We start from the raw sequence: 18,437 nt of genomic DNA on the forward strand, positions 1-18,437 counted from the left end.
TATCTAAATAACATGATTATCTACACAAACCCTCAGCCTGCCAGGAGGAAAGGGAGAGACTGCTGCCTGCCGGGGCTGCTGCCGGGGCAACCCTCCAGCACCACAGGGCTGGGGGGAGGCCAGGTGCCCTGCCCACGGGGAGCTCGCCCATGCCTGCCGCTCTGCCTTTGCACTGGGTTCGAGGTTCCGGTCCCTGTGTGCCATGCGTGGTCTGAGGAGCTCTCACTCCTATCAGCCGTAGGATGGGGGGGCGACACCAGCCGTCTGTCCGCCCTGCTGAGCTCTCTGTGCCCTCAGCGTGGGCGCCCTGGCCTGTTCTCTGCAGGGCCGCTGTCCTGAGTGCTTCCACCCCCACAGCCAGGCTGCTCATGGGGAAGACCAGGAGGGTCTGCGGGGCCAGGCTGTGAGGGTCACAGCCCCACTCTGGGGGGCGGGGCATGGGCTGCTGTGCCCTCCCCTCTGCCTCTCGGGATCGCGGGGGCTGGGGTCTGACGGGGGCCGAAGTCTGGGAGGTGACACTTAGCCTTTTAAGAGGGAGGCCTACTTTATTACTTTGTATTTACTTAGAAGTGGTTATCAGGTACTAATAAGTAAAATGCAGTAAGTTAGTGAAAAGTTAAATTTCACAGTAGGGCTGCATTGCAAAGGAATGTTATAAATACTGATGCCCGTTAACAGCAGGAAAGAGGGCCAGGCCCAGAGGTGGTATGTCCCAAGAGGAACTTTGCGGAATGCAGAGTCCAGTCCCTTGGGCATTGGGGGCTGGGGGCTTCCTGGAGGAGGTGGCATCTGGTGGAACAGGGAGGGGGATGGGAGAAGCCGATGTTGTGCGTCTGGGCGAAGGGGGGTGAAGCCGGCCAGGCCTGGGGCTCCCGGTGCTCAGGATGAAAACAAAGTTGTTGAGGAGGGGCCCTGCCCCAGCACAGCCCAGCCCTCCTTCCCACCCTGCACACTGGTGCCCCCGAGCTGCAGAGCCAGGGCCCTGGGGCTCTAGGGTGCGTGTTGCAGCCCAGACTGGCAGGTGGTGGCTGGTGTGGGAGCCCCCCCCCTCAGAAGGGGGCCGAGGGCGGGTGGCCCCAGCGGTGGCGGAGGGGATAGGCAGGTGGGCTGTCCAGGTGCAGAGGCTGTGGGAGCAGGGAGTGGGTTTGGAGGCCATGGTGTCAGCGTGGGGCTTGGCAGTAACTTAGAGGAATTCCCGTGTTCCTGAGTGCTTAGTTGGAACAAGCTATTATTGATTTTCATTGGTCTCTTCTTGCTTGTAAGACCTTGAAAATTCAATTCAACAAACATTTATTTACTGATGCCCCCTGTGTGCTAGGCTCTCCCGTACATCCCAAATGTGTGGGGGCTGCCTGGAGCTAAAGAGTCCCTCGCTTTGGTCACTCAGCAGGATCAGGCACCCCGGGTGATGCCCGGTGCTTCTGCCGAGCTTCCCTCTTTCTCCCTGACTGCCCCCTGAGCTGCCACCCTTGGAAGGAGAGAGAGAGAGACGGAGACGGAGATGGAGACTGTGGGATGCTGGCCTGGCCTGGCGCGAACTTCTGTGGACCCCTGGTGGGCAGCCGCTGTGGGCCCCTGCCTCCAGTCCCGGGGGCAGAGGCGTCCTCCGCTCTCAGCACTCCCTGGGCCTTGCAGCCCCATGTCCACCCCGACCCCGGCTGGGTGCGTGGAGCCTGCACATGCTGCTCCTCTGGTCTGGGGGCTCTCAGGGGGGGCTCTGAGCCTGTGCTGTGTCCTGGCCTTCTCATGTGGGTGCACGGGAGCCCTGTTAGAGGCTGCAGTGCCCCAGGGATGGTTTTGGGGACACCTGAGGGAGGGGCTCTTCCAGCATCTGGACAAGGAGGCATAGTGCTGTCCTGATGGCCGTGCAGGTGCGGTAGCTCCCGTGGGGCGAACTTGTCCTGCCTGCTCCCAGGCAGGCCCCGCACCCCACCGCCCATCAGGCTGGGTGAGCCTTGGAGAGAAGGCACCTGGGCCAAGGTGCTGGTTGCTGACTGGGGGAGGGCCTGGCTGTGGGCTGGCGGCCTGTTGTGTTTAGGGCTCTGGAGGGTGGCTTCTACCCAGTGTTACTGTCACTGTTCACTGAGCAGTCACCGCTTCTCGTGGAGTTTGCAGGTGCTGGGAGGATATGCCCTTGGGGCCCAGGGGAGCAGGTTCGGGTCGTGGAGCACCGGTTTGTGCTGTCAGGGAGCGGGATGGCTGGCCCTGAGCAGCCAGGAGTGTGGGAACCTGTGGGTCTGGCACCACCGTGCCCCTGCTGTGCTCCCTCTCCTGGGCCACCCTGGACCCCAGGCGGCCTTCAGCTGAGGGTCAGCTAATTCTTGCCCAGGGATCATAGGCCTGTCCTTGTGCCGAAGCTCTGGTGGTGAGAGCACGTGTGTGTTTTCCTGGCCTCCTTGTCTCTGCCCCTTCCCATTCACCCTCCCCCCACGGCCCTCACCCCCTGCCTGGCTGTGCTGCCCAGAAGCTGTCTGCTGCTGGGGTGGCTGGTAGGGGCCCCCCTTCCAAGCAGAGCCCTGGGCTCCGTGCAGGCAGGTTAGGTGGGGCCACAAGGAGGCGCCTTTGGGAACCAGGGTCCGAGCAGCCTGGCCTGAGGGGCTGGGGTGCTGGGTCGGTCACAAGAGGCAGCAGCGCCCGTGTTCCCGTGCTGCGTTAGCTTTAATTATCTGGGCAGTTAGAGCTGTATATTATGAAAGTCGGGCAATTAGATGCGTTCCTCATAGCTATGGGGAAATTGCTGGCTATCAAGTGGAAGGGAACTGGGGCAAAACAGATCCCTGTTAATTGCATGAAACATTCAGCAAGAAATAAAGCCGTGGTGTACATCACCCTGCAAAATGTTCTGAAAACAGAAGTGATTAAGTACATAAATCTACATGGACACCCGGTGAGGATTCCCAGAGAGGGCGGTGAGCGCTTCACGCCCGCAGCCTCGCGGACCCGACCGTGGGCCCCTCCTAACTGCCCACGGGGAGCACCGTCCTGCCACGCCAGCTGCTGCAGCTGGCCGCACCCGCCCCACTTGCTCTCCTGGAGGCCGCGCTGGCCGCCTCCGGCTCCGGCAGCCCGGGGCTGCTGAGCTCTCTGGGAGTGGGCGGGGGCTTGGATCAGGGGGTGATGGGAGGCCCCACCGACCTCCACTGACCACCCGTGTCTGGGTTTCCCTGCAGCCTCCAGCCTGCACGGCCAGCGGACCCCTCCCACCAGCAAAGTGATCAAGACTCGCTACCGCATCGTCAAGAAGACCCAGGCCTCACCTCTCAGCCCCACCCCCGGGCCCCTGGCCCCGCCCTCCTGGCGGGCACTGCGGCTCTCCCTGTCCAGGTAGGAGGCCTGTGGCTGCTGGGCTCCAAAGTGCAGGGCGGGGCCTGAGGACCGAGCACACCCCCAGAAGTGCTTGGTCTACAGTTGTTGGCTGGGGAGTGGGCTAATTTTTCTGTCTAGCAATTTCTGCACGAGACGTGTGGCCGGACTGTGTGTGCTGTGCACTCATGCAGACACGCACGCTCCCTGTCCGTTAGCAGCAAGCTGCCAGCTTGGGGCAGGGGGTGGGGTGGTGGTCTGGGAGCAGCCGCACCACCTGGGTGTCCCTCAGGGAGAAGCTTCTGGTGAGAGAGGCTGGGCCATCTCACTATCGATGTATTGATTGTTACGGGCAGGGGGTGAGGCTGTGTGCCTCTCCAGCCGCCCACACCAGGGTCTGGCCTGCACGCTGAGCACTGTGGCCTCGCTCCAGGCTGCTTCTGCTGGAGGGCATGTGTGGTGCGGTCGGCTCCCTCTTCTTTTCTGGGTCCCCTGGGCCCAGAAGCAGGAGGGCTGCAGAGGTTGGGGTGCGGCTTCTTCCTTCAATGAGGCAGGGGAAGGGGTGACAGCCTGGGTGGGTTGGAATCAGGCAGTGGCAGGTCCCCTCCCTCTGTCCTTCTGGGGAGCGGTGTGGGAGCCCCTTGGCCCAGTGTGGGCTTCCAGCTGGCTGCGCTGGGCACTCCAGAGCACATGGCCTCGGGCCTTGGGGCCAGGGGGCCATTGTGCCCCAAAGGGCTGGGCCACGGGGCAGAGCAGCTATAGTCCTGGGCAGGGGCCATCCTGCCAGCCCCCCACGGGCCCCCCACTCTCTGGACATGGGAGAGGAGGTGCTGGCCTACTGGCCCATGGTAGGTGTGCCCGGAGGTCAGCGGTGGCCACTGCCCTCCTCCCTTCCCACCAGGCCACACGAAACTTGGCCCTGCTACCGACTTTTCTGGAGGCAGTAGCTGGAAGTATATTTTAAATTAATTTTACTGCACTTTTTGTAGTATTTTTGTTTTAAATAGATTTATAAGCATCTTGGGGGCTATTTCTACAAATTTATGAAGATAATTTTCCCTCTCTCGATAAGGTTAAATTTACACCTTCTATTTCCATATTAATTCACAGTGCTAAGTGGGTCTAATTTTCTTCCGTTCTCCTATCTGGTGAGCATGGCCTTTCCTAATGCAATTTCCCCCTCACTAAATCACTGTGATCGGGAGTCATGATCGAGCTAAATTAACTTAAATTAATTTACTTAATAAGAGCCCCAGATCTTCGTGAATGAGGTTCAGATTTATTGATTCTTGCTCCTCTCTCCCCCCCTGCAGTCGGCCTTCCTGCCTGCGTTGGCAGCCCTGGCCTGGCCCCGCCTCTCCCAGGGGGCCTGGCTGGGGGCCGGGGGTGACCTTCGTCAGGGAGGCACCAGCGGGCCTCTCCTTCCTGGCCTCTGAGTGCCACGGAGGCCCAGGTGTGGGTCCGGCTGGCCCAGTGTTGAGTGTGCCAGGCCCTGATGTGGCCACTGGGCAGGAACAGGTGCCAGGCTCAGGGGTCGCGGGCCCCTGAGGAGGGAGGTGGCTGGGGGCGCCCTGAGGCAGCAGCCCCCTCCTGCTTTCAGCTGGAGTTGTCAAGCCCGTCAGGCCGAGAACAGCCCGCTCAGCAGCAGGGCGGGGGGTGTGCCCTCCCCTCAGTTCTGGAGACAGGCGGGGGCTGCCTCATGGACAGGTGTGTGAGGTCCGCACTCGGGTCAGGTGGATAGGACGGGCCATCAGGACAGGCCCAGCCCAGCTGCCAGCCCCGCCCGGCCACTGCTTGCCTCAAGCTCCCAGCGAAGGTGGTACCGGGCCTTACGGGGAGGGCGCGCCCCTAGATGGCTGTGTGTAGCCCCGCCAAGGGTCGTGCCGAGTGCCCGATGGCTCAGGCCCCGCAGCCCTGGCCTGTGCTTGGTGTCTGGGCACTCTGAGGCAGGTTCCCAGCTGCACCAGGCCCCAGTGCCCTCCCTGGGCATGGAGGTGCGGCCGAGCCCACGCCAGGATGGCCACGTGTGCACTGAGGGCATGTGTGGGCTGTGCTCGGTGAGGCCTCCCTCCGCCCGCCTCTCTGCAGGCCTGCCTGACCCATCGCCACGCACCTAGGAGGCTCCTTGAACCCAGAGCCCTGGACCCTGAGGGCCTGGCCTCTGGACGTGGTCTGCGGGGCAGCAGGGCCGAGCGGCCAGGACGCCCTGGGAAGCGTGGGTTGGGCTGCCAGTGGCCCGGGCTTCCTATGCTCAAGGCCACCTGTGCCCTGGCGAGGCTGCCTTCTCAGCAGTTGCCACCCTCCAGCTGCCCAGCCTGCCGTCGGCCGTACACGCCAGGCTCAGCTTGTCGAGGCAGCAGGAAGGGCTTGTCTCCAGGGCCGGAGGCCAGTCTGATGCCCTCCCACCCTCCTCCTTCAGCTCCATCAGAGCTGGGGCTGCCTGTGTATGGTCAGCAGGTCCCAGAGAGGTTCTGGGGCCACCTGGCCTTGGCCTCTGTCCTGTGCACCTGCAGGTTCCTCAACTCTCCCTGGCAGAAGGTCGGGGTGCTGGTGGCTGGACTGAGGCCAGTGTGGGCTACGGGCTGCTGCAGTGATGAGAAAGCAGGGCAGTTCCACCAGGCAGCGGGACTGAGCCCAGGAACCAAGGGCTCTTCTTGGGTCTCCCGATCTGTGTCCCCCAGGGAGAGAGGACACCTCCGAGGGGCGGGCTGGCAGGCAGGCCCCAGCAGTTCTGGAAATCTCAGTGGGCAGAGTTGGGGGCTGGTGGACACAGGTGGGAGGTGAGGCGGGTGGCCCAGCAGCTGAGTGCCAGTGTTAGCATGAGGTGGCCCTGGACCCCACCCCCCTGCAGACCCCTCACTGTGAGTCTCTGCAGAGAGGAAGCTGTGTGTGCGTGGCGGGGGCTGCCAGCCTGGGGGAGCCCAGGGAGCCCCCGGTAGGCGGCACACAGCGTGTGACCCTGGGCTCAGCCCAGACCCGCGCCTGACGGCCATGGCCTTGGCAAATCCCTGCCCTCCCTGTGTGACGAATGCCAAGCCCCTTGTAGCGGTGGGGACGCCACGCTGAGTCCCGCACCGCGAGGGGCCTGGCTTTAGAAAGACTTCAGAGGTGGCGGGGCTGCTGCGAGCCCTCTCCCGAGAGGGATGCAACAGGGTGCTGCCCAGGCTGGAGACGGGTCCCTCCTCCACTCTCAGCACGGCCCTCACTCATGTTGGGGCCCCTCGCCTTCCAAACTCTTGGGGCGGAGCCGGTGGCCTCAGGAGAGGCACGTTGCGTTTGAACGCTGCAGCGTTCTCCTCTCCTCCCCACCCTGCTGGCCCTGGGTCAGGGGCGGCACGGCTCCCTGCCCGCTCCCTGCTCTGGGGGGGCTCGGGAGGTGGGCATCCCCAGGCCTGGCTCCTGGTGTCTGGGAAGAGGCAGAGGGTTGCAGGGTCCTTGGCCTCTTCCCCTCCCTGGAAGCCCGTGTTCCGCACCATGACTTGAGCCACCGTGGCAGTGTGGCCACCACTGACAGTGCTGTCCTGGGCGGCAGGCTGCACGTCTGCCTTGCAAGGCGGCTTTGCACTTTGTTTCCCGGTTTAGACAGAAACCTACTCTGAGCCCCATGTCAGTTTTGGCCTAATATGTGGGGAGCTGAGGGGCCACGTGGTAGCCCACATTCACAGCAGGAGTCCTGGGGTCCCCTTCCCCCCACCAGCTGTCTGGTCTGTGGTGAGGCCCTGACTCCAGAAACACCCGAGAGGAGAGTCAGCTGGAAGTAGGGCAGTTGGCCCATCAGTTCTGTCGGCCGGTCAGCCCTCGTCCACGTTGGGGCAGACGGAAGGTGGGAAACCGCCGGGCAGCAGCTCCTGGACGCCGTGGGCACTGCCCATCCCATTGAGAGCCATGGGCTGGATGAGGCAGCTGCTGCCCTGGCCAGGGGAGCGCGTGGAGGCTGGAGCAGGAGGCACACAGGGTAGGGGGTGGCTGCCCCTCCTGGGGAGGACTGTGGCCTGAGTGGGGCAGAATCCTCGGCACCACGGCTCCGGCTTTGGGGCTGCCTGCGTGCAGGGGGAGTGGAAGCTGGCCCGGGCAGGCCGGGTCCAGGGCCCCAGGAGGCGTGGCTGGGGCTCGAGGACTGCACAGCGCCGCTGCCCAGAGCTGGCTCCCAGGACCTGGGCAGCAGGGGGGCCCACGAGCACACCCCGGGGCTGAGGCACACACTAAGCGAGGATTTAATTTTTTTTGTTCTAAGATTTGTGGATTTGCCTGTGTCCTCGCCAGCTTCCAGCAAGTTCATTAATCTGAACTGAAGCTGAAATGTGACTTTTATCCCTAAACTGCCTGTCATTTTTTTCTTTCCAAATTCATTTGACATGAAAGTGCAGAGTAAACAGGAGCCCCTGTGCTTAAGCAGGTGAGTCTGGCGGCTGCTCCATCCCGACTACAAATGGTGCTGTCACAGGGGCTGCCGCTCGCTGGGCTGCCTTATTTTATTTTATTTTTGTGCCTGTGCGGTAAATCTTAAGTAATCTCTGGGCAGTTTGACAAGGTTTGGGCTGCGATTTTTTTTTTTTTTTTTTTGCGGTACGTGGGCCTCTCACTGCTGTGGCCTCTCCCGCTGTGGAGCACAGGCTCCGGACGTGCAGACTCAGCGGCCATGGCTCACGGGCCCAGCCGCTCCGCGGCATGTGGGATCTTCCCGGACCGGGGCACGAACCCTGCATCGGCAGGCGGACCCTCAACCACTGCGCCACCAGGGAAGCCCACGAGTCATTATTAAAGAGGAATTCGGGGCGAGGATGGGCAGTGTCCCTGTGGGGTGGCCTCGGCTCCATGTCCACCCTTCACGCCTACCCTTGCCGGCTCCCTGGAGAGCAGGAGGCCAGCCTTGGCCCTGCTCGGCCTCCTACTCACCTCCGGTTACCGGGGTGTTGGGCAGCTCGGGCTGCCGTAACGAAACGCCTCACACGGGGCGGCTTATACCACAGGTGTGTGTTCCTCACAGTCTGGAGGCTGCACGTCTGAGGTCAGGGTGCTGGCCGGGCCCATTTCTCCTCCAGGTTGCAGACAGCCACCTGCTCGCTGTGTCCTCATGTGTGGAGGGAGAGCAGAAGGCTCGGGGGTCTTAATGAGGACACTAATCCCATCACGGGGCTCCACCCTGACGACCTCATCTCACCCTCATCACCTCCCAAAGGCCCCACCTCCAAACAGCATCACACTGGGTTTAGGGCTTCAACATAGGAATTGAAGGGGGGAATACAGCCTTCAGTCAGAGAAGAGAGTGTCCTGTGCAGACCAGCAGAACTGGGGTCCCCACAGCCTTCTGCCCTGCCCTGAAGGGTGTGGCAGTTAGAGGGACCCCGGGGAGAACCCTTCCGGGAAAGCAGTGTTCCCTTCCAGTCGCCTCCACCATGGCCAGAGTCCAGGGTCCCGCTGTCTCTCTGGCGAGGCCCCAGCCTGATGGTGTGCAGAGACCCCTCCCAGCTCAGCCCAGGCCGCAACCCTGTGACGGAGCTAGTAGGGTGCCCAGTGCTGGGCAGCCGTCCCGTGCGGCGGGTCCTCTGCCCGCAGCGCGCGCCTCCCAGCAGGCAGAGGGTCAGGAAGCAAGCAGAGGATGAGCGAATACTTCCCCGGGGTGGTGAGCGCTGGGCAGCGCTGAGACTCACCCGGGTGGACGGACCACCAAGGAGCCCAGAGAAGGCTCCTCTGGGGCTGGGGCCAGCGAGGTCCGTGTGGGCCACATTGTGAGGGCCTTTCCCGGGGGGCTGGGAAGGAGCCCGGGATGTCTGCTCAGAGGGCAGCGGAGGCTGGTGTGGAAGGTAGGACCTGGGCCCTGCTGCTGGACCCACAGGGGCTGGGGAGATGTCGGTGGGGGCTGCGACCCTTCCTCCCGGCGGCCCCCCTTCCCAGGCTGTGACTGCTGTGTGCAGGCCCTGGGCACACACCGTGGCCGACCTTGACCTTGACCTGGCTTGCCTGGTCCTGGGGGTGCCCGCCTGCCTCTGATGTGGAGGCTGGGGAGCTGCGCGCCGCGCCTGGCTCCGTCCAGCCCTGTGCCTCTAGCTGCCCCACGACAGCTCTGCCCGTGGGCGGCTTGTACTGACAGCCGAGGAGGCTGCCGGGCCGAGCACCGCTCCGGCTGCCTGTGAAGGGGCTGAAGGGGTTGTGGTGAGTGGGTAGCAGAGCTCTGGACTGGTTCTGTTACAGCAGAAAGTGCCCGTCTCAAGCGAGGAGAACGTTCCCCTGGTCTCACCGGGACGCCCCCTGGGCTGAGGGTCCCGGATGACCGCTTCGGGCCCCGCCTGATCCGTCGGAAGCGGGCAGTCAGGACTGTCCTGGTTTCGTGTCAGAGGCAGGGTTTCCCTGCCGCCCGCCCCTACCTGGCTTGTGCCCGGGGTTGGGGGCAGTGAGAGTGGAGGAGGGGTCCCCCAACACGTTCTGTGGAGCCTGCTCTCTGCCCTGACGGGGCTGCCCCTCCGGGAGAAGGGCCTTCCATCTGGGCTGGAGCTTGGGGGTTGTTGGGGTTGTGGCTTTCAGTTGGGTGGCACCTGAGCATTTTCTTTGCCTGGTCCCTGTGTGTTGTAGCTCAGGCCTGGCGGAGCAGAACAGGCGGAGTCCCCAGGCGGGTGGCTAGTGGCTCCCAGCTGCCCCTGGGCCTGCGGAAGAGGAGCCAGTCCACTCGCTCCCCAAGTGTCCGTAGAGGGCCTGTCCTGTGTCAGGCCCCTGCCTGCTTGGAAGCTGCGGCCCAGGGCCCTGCTGCCCACTGACCACCACTCTCTCTGCCTGGCCCTGCAGATGGTCGCCACTGGGCTGTAGCCCTGCTCTGTGGCTTGTGGCCTGAGTGGGCCACTTTTATGTCAGCACATTGGGGGCAGCGCCCTGTTGCTGCTGACCACCCCTCAGCCCCAGGAGAGCTGTGAGCCGGGGGCTGTCGTGTGGGAGGGATGCATGGAGGAGCCAGGGCGGGCCTGGGCCAGTGGGCAGGGCGGGGACGGGGGCTGTCGCCGTGCGCTGCTGGCTCACTCCTGGTCCGTCCTAATCAGTGTCTTGCGTTTAATTTTGGGGGGTAACTTTATTTCACATACTTCTGAACTTGTGGAAAAGTTGCAAAAGTAGTACGTGGAACTGCTGTGTATTCTTCACCTAAATCCACCGGTTGTTTGTACCTTGCCGCGTCTGCCGTATTGTTTCCACTCTGCACAGACCGCCGTTTGTGAGGACACTGCAGCCTCGGTGCCCTTGACCAGGGCAGCAGAGGTCTCCTCGGGTGTGACGAGACTCAGCTTCGCCGTTTGGGCAGGAGCGCTGTGGGTCCCTCTAGGTGTTTGTGGCGTCGAGCCTGTGTGGGCGTCCTGTTCCTTGCTGGGCCTCACCGGCTCCTTCTAGACCCTTAGTGATTTCCAGCCCCTCGTTTCTTGCATATCGGTTGGCCGGGTTCCTATAAGGAACTGCTGTCCCTCATCTCCTGTTGCCTCGTATATTCATTTATTTATAATGCTGTGGACTCCCAATTCTTACTTTTCAGGGTATAATCTGTTGATGTGATTCACTCGACCCTTCGTCGGCCATGGCGCTGGCCCACGGAGACCCCCTCTGGGCTGGCCCTGTCTCCTTTCCACGTGGCACCGTCACTCACCGAGCCTCCCTCACCTGCCCAGTGGAAGCTTCCAGGCTCACCTGGGACTTGCCCTCTTCCAGCCCGGAACCAGCCGCGTCTGCGGACCCTGGCTCCTGGCCGCTCGCAGCCGCACTGCCGAGGGTCTCGTCAACAGTGCCAAGGGGTGACGGGAGCATGTCGAGCGGGTCCGGGCAGCGGGGTACGTCCTCCTTGCAGGCCTTCCTGGGTCAGAGTCCGCGCATCTGTGTGCACAGCTGTCTCCGTGCTGCTGCTGCTGCTTCAGGCCGCCTCCCCCTGTGCCCTCGTGACTCCCCTGAGGAGCCCTCTTCTGGCCGCTTTCACTGTGGTCCTTTTGGCTGGTTCTAGATGCCGCAGGGGAGGTGCACACTCGGCACTTCCGCCTGCAGCCACCCCCAGCGATTACTGATTGCCCTGCTCTCGAGGGCGGCGGCTCCCCCGCTCTCGCAGGGCTCTTTGTGTAGACCCGGGTCCCCTCCCGGAGCAGCGCCCCCTTTCTGTTCCAGTTCCCATCGCATCTCGTGGTGGCTTACTTTGCATTTCCCTGATTACCCGTCATGTTGACCGCTCAGGCACGGGATTGTTTAAGGCCGTTCTTGTGTTCTTTTGTGTCTTCTTTTGTGCTCACATCTTTTGCCCGTTTTTAATTGCTGGTTTGTCTCCTGTTCTTGAGTTGCGGGAGTGGTCCACTTGTTCAAGGCCCTATGTCCGCGCCTTTCCTGGCCAAGTCAGCCTCAGCCTGAATGAGCGCCTTGTTTCCTGCCCGGGAGTCTGGTGGTGGGTCCACGGGGGCTCTCGGCCCTCTGGGGGGCTTGTGCCCCGTGGCTGCTGTGCCGCCATCCTCAGCCCCGCATTCAGAGTGTGAGGTCAAGGACCCTTCCCCCCGGAGGCTCTCACCTGGCTCTGCTCTCTGCCAGCATCGCCTCCCCAGCCCCCGAGGGAACCCTGCAGGCCTGGGTCTCCTGGGGGACCTGGAGCCCCAGAGGGGAAGCCTGGCCTTTCTCAACCTCTCCAGGCCCACGGGGAGCGCAGGCTGCTGCTCTGTGCTGGACCCTGTCCTCCACCCTCACTCACATACACCCCTTACCAGCCCCGGGCCTGGGAGTGGTCAGAGGACAGCCTTTCCTGTGCACCGGGAGCAGCCAAGGGCATCCCTCGGTGGGACTGGAAGAAACAGGTAAAGAAATCAGAGCAGGAAGGACTTCCCTCAGGGGGGCGCAGTGGTTGAGAATCTGCCTGCCGATGCAGGGGACCTGGGTTCGAGCCCTGGTCCGGGAAGATCCCACATGCCGCAGGGCAGCTAAGCCCGTGCGCCACAACTACTGAGTCCACGTGCCACAACTGCTGAAGCCCGCGTGCCTGGAGCCTGTGCTCCGGAACAAGAGAAGCCACCGCAATGAGAAGCCCGCGCACCGCAACGAAGAGTAGCGCCTCGCTCATCGCAACTAGAGAAAAGCCCACGGACAGCAACGAAGACCCAACAGAGCCAAAAATAAATAAATTTATTTATTAAAAAAGAGAAAAGGATTATGAGAAAAGAAATCAGAGCAGGAAGTTTGGCCTGAGGGTGACAGGGAGGTGTGACCCAGCTCTTGGTGCTGAGCTTTGGAGAGGTTAGGGTGGGGCCTCTTTAAGGGAATTGGTGGGCGCCAGTAGGGGTCAGGGAGGGACCTGGGGTGACCCTGCCCCCTCGCCTCCTGCCCCCCGCCCCCGCCTGCTTCCCCACGTGGTGCTGAAGCAGGTCTCCTCTGGCAGGTTTTTTAGAATTTTATTTTATGAGAACAGGCAGTTACGGCTCCCCAAGTGCTGTAAAAGTTAATGTGATGGCCTCCCTGCGCCTGGGCTCATTTTTATAATTTTTTATTTTATGAAACAGGACAGAGAGCTTAGTGACTTATTACTATTCATTTCGTTTCAATGCGGTAAATATTGATTCAGTTGGGGGTTTTCAATTTAAACCACTCTGCGATTATATAAAATATTACTGGCCTCTGAAATTATGCTTACCGATCCCTTCGGCTGCTCATTAAGGAAGGAGTGCAGTTGTAGGTCCCTTTACCCTCATCATTCTAATAAACGGGCTGAGGTGCGTTTCTGCACGAGAGGTGCCGTGGAAACTGCTGGCGGGGGCCTGACAGCAAGGATGCAACTCTTAACTTGGAAGTCGGTTCAAAGCGCGTCTTGCTTATTTATTTCTCTCTCTGTCTGAGTCTAGCAGGCCTTTCAGCTGTCAGCAGCCCTGAGGCCTGAATGCCTGCCTGCACTCCCCGGTGGGTTTGGGGAGGGCCTGGGGCTCGGGCGACAATGTGGGGCCTTGACCCCTCACCCCCTTGATGGTTTCGGGGAGGTGAGGGAGGAGACCAGCCTTGCTAGGGCACAGCTGTCCCCTGTCGGCACTGAGGCTGGGACGTTGAGGGCTACCCGCTCTCCCTCCAGAACCTGGTCCATAAGTGGGGCCTTTCTTGGCCACGTTAGAGCTCAGCCCCTCGCTGGCAGGGCCTGGCCTGGGATGCAGGACCCTGAGGAGAGGGCCCTGGATGCCAGGGCCCAGCTGGTGCACAGGCCGAGGTGGCCCTGCTGCCTTCCTTCTCTTCTGTGTTCTCTGTCAAGCACCGCCACTGGTGTGGGCTGGCACGTGGAACCCCCTGCCCTTAGGAGCCGAGCACCAGGCCAGCCTGTCCCTCTGGGTCTGGGGTCTGTTCGTTCTCTTAGTCCCCGTCCTGCCCCATGTGGGCAGCTCTAGGACGGACCCGTGTGATGTTGGGGGACATGGCCAGCGCTGCAGGGAGTCAGCACTAAGGGTCTGGAGCCCTGAGCGAGGGGAGGCTGTGCTCGGCCGGGCAACCCCAGTGCCACGCGGCCCCTGTGCTCCCAGGCAGGGGCGAGGCAGAGCCATGCTCCTCCTCGGCTGTCTGTGCTGGCACTGCGGGGGCATTGACATGGGGTGTGCGGGTACTTGGTGTGGGGAGGGGCCGGGTGGGGCCGGGTGGGGCTCACATGCCTCTTCCCCATCAGTCCGAGCCTCCGGCCCGTCCTCCCCAGTGGCCACACAGCCCCCCGTGACAGTTGCCCCCCAACACAGCTCTGTGCCACCACTTCTTCCCTGGCCATGGGGACTGCTGGCGTGGGCCCAGGGTCACAGGCACTGTAGCCAGAGTGTTTGTGGCGAGACCACGTGACAGGTGGCACCTGTGTTCCATCTGCAGGCGGCGTGGGAGCGGAGGCTGGCGGCCTACACTGGAGCCCCCGTTTGCTCTGTCTCAGGCCAGGGGCTGCTGTTCCGTGGCCATGGTCCCTCCCTCTCCGGGCCCGTGGTGAGCTGGCCCGGAGCTCGCTGGCCCAGGGTGCACCCCTGGGTCAGTGTCCCTGAGGGCCATGCTGGTAGGCAGGAGCTGCCGCACAGGGCTGAGGCCAAGGCTGGGGTGCAGGGCACAGCGGCCCCCTGAGCAGGCCAGGGCGCTCTGCCGCAGGTCCCTCCTGGGACGGCCTCTGTCGTCTGGCCAGCCCCAGCCCTGCTGGTGCCTCGTCTGTGTGTGACTCATGGGCCCTCGAGCCTTCGGCCCTCTTGCTTCATCCCTTGGCCCTGCTTTTTTGTCGCTGCCTCCACACATTGGTGTCTTTCTCTCCATGGACGGACATGCGCGTGTCTCCCTTCTGTCCTGCTCCCACTGCCCCATGCCCTTCCTCTCGCAGTGTGGGGCGCCGCTCCCTGGCGCCTCAGGCGTGCGCGCAGTGCCGGGGACAGGGAGGTGAGGAGGGCGGGCGTGCCGAGTGGCCGGGGCCCCGGCGGTGGCAGGCTGTGAGGCGCTCTTACTCTAGAACGCCCGCGCCCGGCGCCACCCCGCGGCCCAGCGCCACCCCCCAGCCTCCGCGCCTCGCTGCAGCTGCCCCTCGGGGAAGGGCTCTCCCAGGCCACCCTCCATCCCTGCTGCCTGTGGCCGGGCCTGCTTCGCCTGCCATAGCGCACTGCGTCTTGATCATGAGACGTGCAGGGGGCTTCTTTGCCCTACGGGAGCTGGCTTGTGTGGCCAAGCCCTGCCCAGCAGCCTCCAGACTGGTGTGGAAAATGGTCAGGCAGGCGGGAGCCTCGCCTGAGCCTGGCTCCTTGTGGTTCAGCGCTGATGGGACAGCACCCTGCAGGGCCCCGTGCGACACTGCCACTGCCACGGCCAGAGCACAGGCCACGGTGTGGCCTCCCCTTGCGCTTGGTGACAGTACAGCGACTCACAGAGGAAGAGTGGGACAGGCCAGGTTGGGTGTTTCAGGATAAACCTAGAGAGAGCATCCCTGCCGTTCGCCCTGGGGGAAGCTTTGTTCCGAAGGCAGCGGGACTGTTGGAAGGAAGCTGGGCAGGTCCCGTGAGGTCCCTCTCCGTGGGGCCCTGTGGGAGGTGGCCCTCGGGGGTGCCCAGGCCCTGGCCACACCTTGCACTGTGGGCCCTCGTGCGTCTGTGTCGGTGTCCCAGGGGATGAGGAGCAGGGGCAGCTGAAAGTACTGCCCCCGACGGGGAGACAGAAAGCGTCCTTGTCCACCAGTGCTTCCTGGGTGCCTTCCACAGTCAGACGCCGTTTGAAATGCCACTTTTATCCTGGCTTAGAGGTGGTAGTAAAGCATCGTTCAAATAATCAATACCGTATTTAACTCTTTGCGTACGTCCAGCCTCCTGCCTGAGCTTACTCCACAGCACGATTCCCCTCGGGGCCGAGCCAGGGCCTCTGGAGGTGGGGTGGGGGGAGGCGTTGTTCTAGGGGTCTGGGTAGCTCAGGAAAATGGGCTCCCTGCGTTGACTGTGGGGTCCGGGGGGCTCCCCTTGCTGGGGACTGTGCCCAAAGGGCTCCCACAAGCAGGTGCCCGCTCAGGCCCCTGGTGGGCCTCAGGCAGCCTGGCCGCCACCTCCTCCCCGTGCCCCACCCTGTGGCATCAGCCCTGCTCCCCGTCACCTTCAGCTTCTCTGGGCAAGGGGCTCCCAAAGGGCACAGGGGCACCCAAGTAGCTGCTGGGCCCTTGGGGGTTGGGTGGGCATGTCCTCGCCCTGCCATGGCTCGGCACTTAGCCTCCCCACCCCCCACCCCCAGCATGTCGCCATGTGGGTCCTCAGAGGTAGGCCTTTGGTTCGCCCCTCTTCCACCCCTGGCCATTGAGGGCTCCAACCAAGACCGGGGTTGCTGAGCCAGAATGTCGTCCATCCACTGCTGGGGCGTCCACGTCACATCTTCTCCCACCTGGCACCCTGCTAAGGCTGTCGGAGGGCCTCTCCAGCCACTTCGCGTGCGAACTGGTGAACAGTGGAGGAATCGTGGGGTGTCTCCTTTTAAACATTTGTCCCAAGTGGGAGGGGCTGCGGTTGCAAAGACCTCTGTGAGTTGGGGCAGGCCCGCTGACAGCTGCCCTTGCCCCGGCCACCCCTTCTGCGGGGCAGTCACCGCGGCCAGGCAGGACCCTGAGCCCATCTCCGGCTGAGCCTGGCTCTGGGCCCGCACTCCCATCTCCTGGAGCCAGAGCAGCAGGCGGGTGCAGAGCCGGTTTATTTTCCTCGGACTTTCTCCGAAGTCAGCAAGGTTTCTGTGGCTGCCCCACCCACTCCCCAGAGTAAGGAGCCCCGGTTTAATTTGCGGTTAGATGTCTGTTAAGATTGCGTCCACTTCCCAAGTCAGCACTTAATTGGCAAGGCGCTTGATTTAACAGCGTGGGAGCCTCCACCGGAAAAATGGCTTGAATAAATCACCGTCTGACACCAGAAAATAGATATAATCTCAGCATTAACTACATTAATAGTAGCAGGAGCCGAATTAAGAAGGCCATAAAGCATAGGCGGGGGAGCATGAATTATGGCCCAGGCTCTGTCCCCTTGGCAAGGGGGATCCTCTGGGGGTGGGGCAGGGCAGAGGGGGTGCGCCAGGCCCCTCCCAGTCCACCCCGCCCTGCCCACCTGCCCGGTAGGGGCCCAGGTGGGTATGCCCAGCTCGGGGCTTGCATGTGGGCGTGGCCAGGCCACCTGTCCCACCCCACCTTGCTGGGCTCCGGCGTCTGGCCCTGGGAGGGAGGGTGGACTTGGCCGCTCTGCCCTTCGGGGCTCCCCCCACCCCACCCCTAGGGCCTCCTTGGGGCCGGGCCCTGGCTGAGCGCTTTCCACCTGGACCATCCTCCAGCAGCAGGTGCTAGCCAGGTCTCTGCCGTGTGAGACCCAGCGCCGATGGGACCGCACTCCCGCCACCTCCTCCCTCCCACAGATGGCTCTGCCCCGTGGTGTCTGCAGCCCGGATGTGTTCCCGAGGCAACATTTGGCTTGCCGTGTAGGTGGCTACAGCCTGACCCGGCTGTTGAAGTTGTGCCTCTTTTGTCCACCTCACTGAGGTCGGTCCACCCAGGAGGGGCCGCCCTGGTTCTGGGCTTTAGGGAGAGCCAGGGGGGCACCTCCTGCCGTGCTGGTTTGCATCTTCTCGTGTCCTTCTTGGCGTTAGCTGCCACTGCCAGAAACTTTTCGACAATTTACTGGAGGAGAATGCTATCCAGTTTTCATTTCAGTTTTGTTTTTTTTTTTTCCCCCCACACCACATGGCTTGTGGGAATCTCAGTTCCCCGACCAGGGATTGAACCCGGGCCACAGCAGCGAAAGCGTGAAATCCTAACTGCTAGACCACCAGGGAACTCTTTTAATTTCAGTTTTATTCATACTCTTTGTCAAGTTCAGCATTCTTTATGTGTACTTGTTCATTTGTCTCTGGCCTGTTTCTTACAGGTTTTTAAGACTCTCTAAGTATTCGGGGTGGGGGGCACCCTTTTGGATTTTTAACAGAACTTTTTACTTTTCTGTGTTCTTAAATCTGTCAGTCTGTTAAGATTTAGTATATTGATTTGCTTAGAACAGCCTTCCTCATCCTAAGATTACATGAGTTCAGTTATTTTCTTCTAGTGCTATGTTTTCAAGGTTTGCATTTAAAACTGTAACCTATCTGGACTTTATTGGGGACATGGTGTAAGACTAAAGGTCAAATTTAATTTTGCTTAACGCTTATTACCTGGTTGTCTCTGGACCACTAGACGTTCAGACTTTTTTTCCAGTATTTAAAAATGTCACTTTTGTCATGTACAAATCTTGTTCCTGAACTTGGCCTTCTGGACAGATCTTTCTCTTTGATTTCCCTTTGCAAAACATTTGTGGTGGTTTGTATTTTCAGTGGTCAGTTCTGTGGGTTTTCATCTTGCGTGCCTACCGCACAGGTCGGGGTATGCCCGTCTCCTGCCCCGGGAGCTCCCACATGCTCCTTCCCGTCACGTCCCCAGCCAGCCACCCATAGGTCCCACTCCTCTGGCCTCTGGCCTCTAGACTAGCTCTGTCTCCAAACTTTTGAACTTCATACAAGTGGATTCATATAGTAGGTACTGTTTTGTGTGTGACTTCTTTTGCTCACCATTTGTTGTGGACTGAATCATCCAAATTCATAGCCTGAGTCTCTGAACCCCAGTGTGGCTATATTTGGAGACGAGGCCTTTACAGAGGTGGTTAAGGTTA

At 61.7% G+C, this 18,437-nt stretch overlaps 1 protein-coding gene across 1 annotated transcript in view; it reads left to right on the forward strand.

Moving 5' to 3' along the window:
* The window catches only part of ZC3H3 (zinc finger CCCH-type containing 3), a 79,532-nt gene that overhangs the window by 26,599 nt on the left and 34,496 nt on the right, over positions 1-18,437 (forward strand). Inside the window, exon 4 of the mRNA XM_022555322.2 lies at positions 3,171-3,324. Coding sequence (XP_022411030.2) covers positions 3,171-3,324 — 154 coding nt within the window. The remainder of the gene's footprint in view (positions 1-3,170; positions 3,325-18,437) is intronic.

The sequence above is a fragment of the Delphinapterus leucas genome, chromosome 17 (assembly GCF_059928025.1).
Source record: "Delphinapterus leucas isolate spDelLeu-1000000601 "Yukka" chromosome 17, BTC_Dleu_Yukka2, whole genome shotgun sequence".
In the NCBI taxonomy this organism is placed as follows: domain Eukaryota; kingdom Metazoa; phylum Chordata; class Mammalia; order Artiodactyla; family Monodontidae; genus Delphinapterus; species Delphinapterus leucas.